Source organism: Henckelia pumila, chromosome 3 (genome assembly GCF_033568475.1).
Source record: "Henckelia pumila isolate YLH828 chromosome 3, ASM3356847v2, whole genome shotgun sequence".
In the NCBI taxonomy this organism is placed as follows: Eukaryota; Viridiplantae; Streptophyta; class Magnoliopsida; order Lamiales; family Gesneriaceae; genus Henckelia; species Henckelia pumila.
The window spans coordinates 149,059,243-149,068,969 of record NC_133122.1 but is presented as its reverse complement, the minus strand read 5'-3'; the positions used below and the strand labels follow the sequence as shown (position 1 = coordinate 149,068,969).

At 34.3% G+C, this 9,727-nt stretch overlaps 1 protein-coding gene across 1 annotated transcript; it reads left to right on the top strand.

The window, feature by feature from the left end:
* The first annotated feature begins 7,165 nt into the window (after positions 1-7,165).
* LOC140889717 (lichenase-like) lies at positions 7,166-8,383 on the top strand. Its single transcript, XM_073297440.1, has 2 exons — positions 7,166-7,253; positions 7,452-8,383. The coding sequence occupies exons 1-2, from the start codon at positions 7,166-7,168 to the stop codon at positions 8,381-8,383; spliced, it is 1,020 nt and encodes a 339-aa protein (XP_073153541.1).
* The last annotated feature ends 1,344 nt before the right edge of the window (positions 8,384-9,727 follow it).

Here is a 9,727-nt window from a genome sequence, read left to right as displayed (position 1 = left end):
AGTTAATTTATGTTCATTTAGTGTTTTTCTCATGCATTTTGTTCACTCCTCGTGTTTTTGTGGTTATTGTGGCAGGTAAACAAGGAAAGAATAAAATTTGGAAAAGAAACAAGGTGCGCCCGAGCTGTCAATTTTGCAGCTCGGCGCGGCATCGAAGAAAAGACAGAAAATAATAGAGGAGCATGCACCCGGGCGGCCATTTTTGCAGCACGAGCGCATGCTCGTAAGGATGAGGCAGTAAAGAGGTATAATTTCCTGCGCCCGGGCTGTCAATTCTACAGCTCGGGCGCTCTTGCGTAATTTTGGAAATTTTTATTTCGGGTATTTTAAAAGGAAAGGACTCTTGGAGTAATATAAATAGAAGATTTTCAGACGTTTTGAGGGTTCGACACGCAGAAGAACAAGGCACGGCGGCTATGAAGGAATTGGAATATCGTCGTTCGACTTGTTTTGAGTTTTCTTCTCTTCCAAACTTTGAATTTTTATGTTGAAAACAGTTTTAGATTGATTTTTATTATGAGTTATAGTAGCTAAACTCTCTTTTTTTGGAATTTAGGGGATCCGAACCCCAAACACATTTGTGTGATTGAATTTGTTGGACAAATTGAGTTTGCGCTATACTATTAATTGATTTTGCCATGGTTTATTATTCTATGTTAAGGAGTAGCTAACTTTATCATAGATTCGTAGGTCGTGAATTTTTATCGAGGGATAAATTCATGATTAGGACGAATGGCACAATCCATGGGTTTAAAATATGCATAGAGATATGATATTTAGTACATGTTGATAACCATAGACCACCAGGTTGAAAGTTGTAGGAATTCAAAGAACGCAAAGCAATCGGTAATGATAAATAATTAAAGAGATTTAATTGTTTCATTAACTTGAATTAGATTGGCATAAACTCGAGAGAGAATGTCGATATATCAGGAATTCCTGTCGAATTTATGTGTATAAAAGTAAATATCAATCGTCCAAATTCAGTTAGGGGGAAGGTGAACCGAGATTCCAACAAAATATTCTCATATTATATTTTTCTATTCTAAAAAGTTGCTTTTGTTATTTAGTTTAATTTCAAGTACTTTGAGTTGAATTCACTAGTTTATAATTTGAGTATAATCATTCATCAAATTTTCGTTACTTTGGGTAGAGAAATAAAATAATCGAATTATTGTGACATAGTCCCTAAGGACGATACTCGTACTCAGTACACTTTACTATAACTTGATTCGTGCACTTGCGATAATTTTGAGCATAATTGAGGGATATTTATATTGATTTTAACTGTTGGTATTTGCTCATCAAGTTTTTGGCGACGTTGTCGGGGACTATTGATTAATTTAATTTGTTTTTATTTACATTTCTTTATACCAATTTTAAAAACTTTTTCCATCTGTGAACTGCGGGATTCTCTTGCAGTTCATGCAACATCCATTTGAGCTTGAACTCATACCTTTTGATCCTAAAATCGAGAGAACCTTTCGCTGGAGAAGAAGGCAACAAAGAGAAACAATGGCAGAACAGGAGCAACGGAGGCTGAATGATGGAGAGGCTGAGAATAATGCACCACAAATCTACAGATCAATGATGGATAGCGCCTTGCCATCCATCGAAAATGATAGGCCAAGCATCATAAGGCCAACCATAGCAGCGAATCATTTTGAAATAAAGCCTGCTATCATTCAAATGGTGCAAAACTCAGTCCAATTTGGTGGAACAACGATCGATGACCCATATGCTCACATCACAAATTTTCTAGAAATTTGTGATACTTTCAAGATGCAGGGAGTTTTTGATGATGCTATTCGTTTGCGTTTATTCTCTTTTTCATTAAGAGATAAGGCTAAAGCATGGCTAACAAATCTACCTGCAGGTTCCATCACCACTTGGGAGGATCTCGCAAAAGCTTTCCTCACCAAATACTTTCCACCATCCAAATCGATGAAACTAAGAGCTGACATCACAAAATTTGCTCAATGAGAACAGGAAACACTCTATGAAGCGTGGGAGCGCTATAAAGATCTATTGAGGAGATGCCCACACCACCAATATCCTCCAGAAATCAACTCCAAAAATTTTGCGAACCAACCATTTGAGCATCAAGAAGAGTGTATAGGGCGTTTTGAGGATCATGTGGCTCAGTTGGAGAACATTGTGAGAAAACAGACAGAGATAAATAAGTTCTTGGAAAGCCGCATCAACTCTTTGAGTCTTTTGGATGAACATATTGCACTTCTTATAGAACCATTTTATGAGATCTGGCAAGAGAATGAAGTAATTGAGCCAGAACAAGAAGAACTATTATTTGAAAAAAATTTAATTGAAGAGGAGCCAAAAGTGACAGTGGAGAAGGAATAAATATACAAGGCGAAATATTTGACCTCGTCAATAGTCTTTACATGTACACCATTATAAGATCCGTTCTTTCCATTGACGCCAAATCCACAGTATTACATCCTCTATGATCTCCAGCCTAGATTCGAAGTCTCTTCTCAAAATAATCAGTTCATGCCGAGTATTGCTGGACCGACGAGCTTCACATGTCAATATCACGCCAAGCTTGAGGGCGTAGAAAATCAAGATCCATACGTAGAGTCGTATGATTCTTACTATGGGCGGCAGCCGCTTTTTGATGGTTGCATCTGTATAGTCGGGATATAGACGCTAACTGGGAGGAAACCCATTGTTTTTTTCCTCTATTGTGTTTATTTTTTTATGCTATTTCTATTAATTTTTGCTGCTCCTACGCCTTACCTGTCGCTTTTAAATGTCCAATAGGTGGCCTCGCCAAGAGCAGTTGCTGTTGTCGTTCCACCAGAAGCTGCCGAGGAGGAAGAGAAAGATTCTTAGACCAGGGGAGTGTTGCTTTTTTTGTCTGTGTGTTTTTGTTCGGTTTGCATTTGTTTGTTCTTGCATTGTTTTAGTTGTGTCTAAAGCATTGAGGGCAATGCTTTGGATAAGTATGGAAGGGTAGTCTAGTTCTTATTTCATTGTGTGTGGTGTTTGTTTTGCATTATAGTAATCGTTTAGCTTGTTTGCATCTTGTTCGTTTTTGTGTTCGCTTGCATGTGTGTTGAGTAGGATGATAAATGGGAGCCAATGATGATATGAAGTAAAGGAATTTTGTGAAAAATTTTAACCTTGACTTGACATGAGAAACCTTAGGTTGAACCGTGAATCCTTTTAAGCACTCATGTTAAACGAGTGAATTGTAGTGAAAAAATTGATGAAGTTTCTATTTGTTTGACCATTGCATGACAATAGGTGTTCTTTGGATCTTAATTATGTTATGTGAATTTTGATGAGTCTCTAACATGGCACTTATGATCTTGGGCGCACCTAATTTTGAAAAAAAAAGAAAAAAATAATAATAAACAAAAATTTTTTACAACTCCATCCGAGCCTGGAAAGGGATTGAAATCCTAATTACCAATCCATGGCTAAGTTTGCGGACAATATGGGGTTGATGCTCCATCCAGAATATAGACGAGAGGAATGGAATCCTAATCCTATCAAAGTTATAGCTAAGTTTGCGGGTAAAAATAGGGCTAAAGCAAAACCGGTTGTAAAGTCCGGAGGTGTGTAATTGATTATCTCAAGGGAGGTGTGTTTTGTTAGAGATAGTTGGAAGAAATGGATAGTACTTGAGAGTGAAACTTGCACTAATATGTTAATAGGTCTCTAAGCAGTCTTAAAACAGATTCTTTCTAAGTTGCATATAACTGAAATGACATCACACACATACACACGTTCACGCTAAATCGAGGGTGTATTTTGAAAAGTTGAGAGCATTAGTGATTTTGGTTGTGAATGGAACTTCTCCGAGGCTGTTAATTCTCATGAATTTTTCCTACTTTGTTGTTTGTTGTGTGTTTGTTTCATTGTTTTTCTTGCTCGAGAGCGATCAAGATTCAAGTATGGGAAAGTTGATAACTGCATTTTGTGTTCATATTTTGATGTCATTTTTATATTTATTTTGCATGCATTCATATTGTTTTATAAGTTTTATTTATGATTTATTGCATGTGTGTGCATTTCACTCCCTGAGTTGCTTTTTGTAGGAATTAAGGAAGAAATTCAAAATTTCGATAGAACAAGGGGCGCTCGAGCTCAAGAAGTTGCAGCTCGAGCGCGAGAGGGAAGAAAATAAGAAAATCGGCATAAGTTACCTCGCTCGAGCGCAATATCTTGCGCTTGAGCGTGGTTGGCGGGCTTTGAAAAAAACAATCAGAAGACATCGCGCTTTAGCGTGACTTTTTGCCGCTCAAGCGTGATCGCAGAATCAGAACAAAATAGAATTTTTGAAAATTAAAATTCTTAACTTGCCAAGATTTATTTTATGGGCTTTCAAAGACATATAAATGGGAGATTTTCAGACGTGATATTGGGAATTTGACATGCAGAAGATGGAAGCGGCGGCAAGGTCTTGAAGATGTGGAGATCTGCTCCATCTTCTTCAGCGTTTTCTTTTTCTCTCTTTTCTTTTTATGATTAAAACATCTTATTGAATTATATTTTTAATTATTGAGTAGTTTTTCTTCAACAAAGACCACGAGAGTGGGTCGAACTTAATTTATGTTTGATACTTGGTTACATGTTTGAGATTTTGAATATTTTCAATTATTGATTGATGTTTTTTAATATTTCGTGTGAATAGTTTGCGCACCTAATCACATCTGCGTTGATTAATCACGAATAAAAAGAGAATTGATTAAAGATAGCTTCAAAACTTTTAATCAACATATGGTTAAAAAGACTAGAAATAGTATTCGGTTTCAGTATGCTGTTTTAGGTGAAAACTGAATTTTCATAAATATTGAATGCGTTTGAATTTGATTAGAATTAATAAAAAATAATTAATCCTTCCAACTTGAATAGGTTTAGCAAGTCAAGAAATAGATTGTTGAATAAGATAGGAAAATTCACTGTGGTTGGAATAAACATGATTTTCAGTCTATGCCACGTGGGTGCATAAATTAGTTCGATACCTCTGTATGTCTTGGTTGTCTCGTTATAATTAAATTTATCCTTAAGCTATTTTAATTCTTTTTGTTTTTATAATAACTGAATTTTTATTCAACTCATTGCAATATTTTTATTATTTTGTCTAGATTAAGTAAAATAATTAAATCTTGAGCATTAACTACAGTCTCTGTGGAATCAATACTTGGAATTCTTGTCCATATACTATTACTTGACCTAATCCGCTTGCTAGAAATATTCACAACTGAAACCGTCGGTCAGATATTAATGTCAATTTATAAAATTAATAAGTAAAATGGAATTTGATTAACATATTTTGAAGTGTAAATAACACTTTTATTAATAAACTTATGCTTGTAGTATGTACACATATCAGTCCATAATTAGAAATAAAGAAAAACCAAAATTTGATTATATATATGTTTGTTTCTTTATGATTTTAATCTTTTATGTCGTCCAACTTTAAAGCAATAAAATCTGTTTTGTTTTCGATTTCCAGCATGTAATATATGTTTTCTTGTCATTAATATGCAATCTGTGATTTTTTGGTGTACCAAAATTTGTGAACTAGTGGTAGGAATATATATTCTGAACACTCTGCTCTGTTTCTATTCTGTTCAGATTTCTCACTCTTTAGAGGATAAACATATAAGGGGCTGATATTAGTTAGCCACAAAATTTGCAAGTAACTTGGTACACTGCCTGAAGTTTATGTTCTTGAATTTCTGAAAGAATAAGTTTCTGTATCTGTACTCTGTTATATTCTGTACATATATGAATGAAATCCTATTAACATGATTTTAAACAAATGCTGAAAATTTTTTCGGTTTACTGAGTGACTTTCATATCACTCACCCACCCGAATCACCCATCTCAGAAAAGAACGAAGAAGAACTCGAGGATGATAAACAAAAACCAATTTTGAAGTTGGTGAAGAAGACCAACAAACTGTGGATACTTAGTTTCTATTTCCATTTAGTGAATCTCATATATTTGATATGTCTACGTGTGTTTGTCTATATTATTCGGACTAATAATATGATTAATAAAAATAATAATGATATTTAATAAGAATAATAATAATTAAAATATGAAAAAATGTTAAATTTTTACACGCTATACCAACATATTTTAAAAAATAAATGAATTTTTCAAAAGAATAAAAAAAATCATGAATTTAGCTAAATTCATGATTTTTTTTATTCTTTTGAAAAATTCATTTATTTTTTAAAATATGTTGGTTTATTTTCAGAAAAATAAAAGAATTAATATGTGTATGTGTCTGTCTACTTAATTTATTTAGAATATGTAACAAGGTAGTCTTCCCTGTTATATGATTAATAATATAAATTAATTTTTTTTAAATATATACATATATACTAATATACACACTCTTCTTTATTATTTTTGCCAAAATTCAAGAATTTTTCATAATCAATTATTATTATTATTATTATTATTATTATTATTATTATTATTATTATTATTATTATTATTATTATTATTATTATCCAACCATTAAAACTGCAATATTTTCTTGAATATTTATCCTTTGGAGATTTTGGTCTTCTATACCCTCAAATTTCAGTTTTTGTCAATTATATTTGTTGTTTTTTGTAATTTTGATCTTTTTCTGACATGGTGCTTATTTAACACATATGTGTTACTTATATGACTTCAACATGGTGCTAATATTGCCGGTGTTATGTTAGCAATTTCGATTAAAAATGACTAAAAATAAAAATAGAAGATATAAGAATAAGACTAAAAGTTTGACGACATAAAAGATTATAAAATCACAAAGAAACAAACATATATAATCAAATTGCGATTTCCCTTTATTTTTAATTATGAACTGATATGTGTACAAACTACATGCATACGTTTATTAATTATGTAGAAAAAGTTTTATTTATGATATAAATAGTAATCCATCTTTATTTTCCATTGTGCATGCATTCAATTATGCCATGAAAATACGAAAAAGTTTGGAGATTATATTTGATTCGTATATATTTTATAAAAATAATCTCGACTGAGATTTCCGTGTCCTTGTACAATATTACAACTTTAGGTTTAATTTTCTAATATTGTATACTTTACATGCCTATAAGTATGAGATGGAAATTTTCAATCTCCACGAAACTGTAAAAAATAAATATATATGTGTTTAACATTAATGGCTAAGTTACATGCGTTGCCTGTGAAAAGCAGCGTTGCATTGATAATCTTGATTGGGTTATGTCTTCTTTTCTCTCCTTTAGCAGGTCTATTAATTTCCTATTATATTTATTCAAAATTATCGTACGTGTTTTAATTTTGACTCAATTATATGAAGTTGGCCCCAAGAAAATGATTAAATAAATTGTAACATATATAATCTATATGGCAAAATAAATATTGAGATGGGAATCAACGTAACTAATTATTATATTTTTGTTTCAAATTAAACAAATGAAATGCAGATGGTCAAACAGGAGTATGTTACGGGATCCTCGGCAGCAATTTACCTCCGCCGACGGAGATGGTTTCCCTGTGCCAGCAACACGGTATCCGCTCGGTCCGCATCTACGATCCCAACCCGGAAATCCTCCAAGCCCTGAGTGGCTCCCAAATTTCAGTCATGGTAGGAATCCCGAACCAAGAAATCCCTGCCATCGCCCAAAACCCTGTTGCAGCACAAGAATGGGTCCAAAACAATATCAGGAGATTTCCAGGCGTCAGTTTCAAGTACATCGTTGTGGGAAATGAGATCAACCCGTCAGACCCTGCCTTCGCCCCCTATGTTGCCCCTGCCATGAACAACATTTTCTCTGCTGTTTCTGGAACGTCTATCAAGGTTTCCACGTCCATAAGCTCTGCACTTCTCGGCCAGTCGTACCCTCCCTCAACCGGAGCTTTCAGGCCGGACGTCGAGGGGTTCATCGGTCCGATCATTAATTTTCTAAAGGCACAAAACTCCCCTTTACTTGCCAATACATACCCATATCTTGCTTATGCAGGGGATCCCACTCATGTAAGCCTGGAATACGCCCTTTTCACATCTCCCGTGCCTGTCGTGATAGACGGGCCATATCAGTACCAGAACTTGTTCGACGCTATCCTGGATGCCTTTCACGTGGCGTTGGAGAGGTACGGGGCACAGGATTTGGATGTCGTGGTCTCGGAAACGGGTTGGCCTACGGATGGTGGAGCAGCTACAACTGTTGAAAATGCGGCCATTTACAATAATAGGTTGCTTAGTCATGTAGCTGGTGGAACTCCGAGGCGGCCTGGAAAGTACATCGAGGTTTATATATTCGACCTGATGGATGAGGATCAGAAGAGCCCGGAATTTGAAAAACATTGGGGGGTCTTTTATCCAAATAAACAGCTTAAATATCCGATCTCATTTTAATTTCTTCCCGGAAATCGACTGTATAAATGTTTCCTGTAGATGCTTGAACAATGTATATTTGTATGAATAACGCATTTCCAAGAAGAAACAGTTTGTGTAACTGATATGAATCAATCAATGGACATTAATCTTATAGTTTTAAAAATGCAATATACATATCAGTGATTTATCTATATATATCCAACGTTTTTTTTATTTGCAGTTGTATGATGATTTTCTGACCAATATTTGATCTGCAGCAGAAAACCACTAAATCTATATTTTTGGTTGTTACGTACACATGAACTTCAAGATTGTAATAGTCTCGAAGCTAGCTAGGAAGATGATGTCCCACTTAAAAGCTGAATTTATTATTATTATTATTATTATTTTTGGCATTTGGATTTTTTTGAAATAAAATTTATTTAGACCTAAATGTTGTGTTGGGGTTGAATAATCAAATCTTAATTAACAATAATTAGATAATTTAACGAAAACTGAAATACATCAAAACCAAATAGAAAACATGACAAGTTAAAATACTGGTTAAGGTACAACCATATCGAAATTCAGTGTATCCAATACAATCCTAGATAAAACAACCAAATCAAATAACCGAAACTCAACAATGTTGCTCCTCGCCTCAGGGCTCACTCCTGCCCTCATCATCCAACCAGAGGCTAATTCTACTAGCATTGTTGAACTAAAGTGGCTAAGTAAATTGCTTGCATGTTCAATTGTTAATGCTTATAGTAGTTTAATTACACAAGACTGGGTACTCAAGTTGCTATACTACTATTACATCCAAACTACTCTTAGTCTACCTATTTTCCATTAAGCTGCCATTGTCAGTCATCTGAAGCTCGCACATTTAGTTTATCAACAGTCTGATAATATTCAGTTGACAGTCAGTTTACCTCAACGGATAAAGTCTTACGTACACTGACATTCTGCAGCAACTTCCTCACACTCAGGGTGTAGCATTGCGGCAGAGAATGATGGCATGGCGCATACAAATAGTGAAATGGCAAGAATTTAAAGATATAAGATAATATTTAAAATTATGACCGTTGACACCCAAGCCTATAAATAGGCGCATCGATCAGTTGAGGAAAACTCCCTGAAAAATATCAAACACGAACTCGCATTCTAAGTATTCGACCTAAAAGCTTTCAAAGTTCTTCAAGTGAAACTGATCGAAACTCAAAGCACACGTTCACAGACTTCATCTTATCATTGAAGGATCATTTTGTTCACTTGTAATCGAGTTGTAATCTCGTTGTATTTATTTCAGTCGAAAACTGTATTTCTTTTTTTTTGTTACTAGGAGTTTTGAGATAGGCGATTGTGTATAAGTTCTAGTCT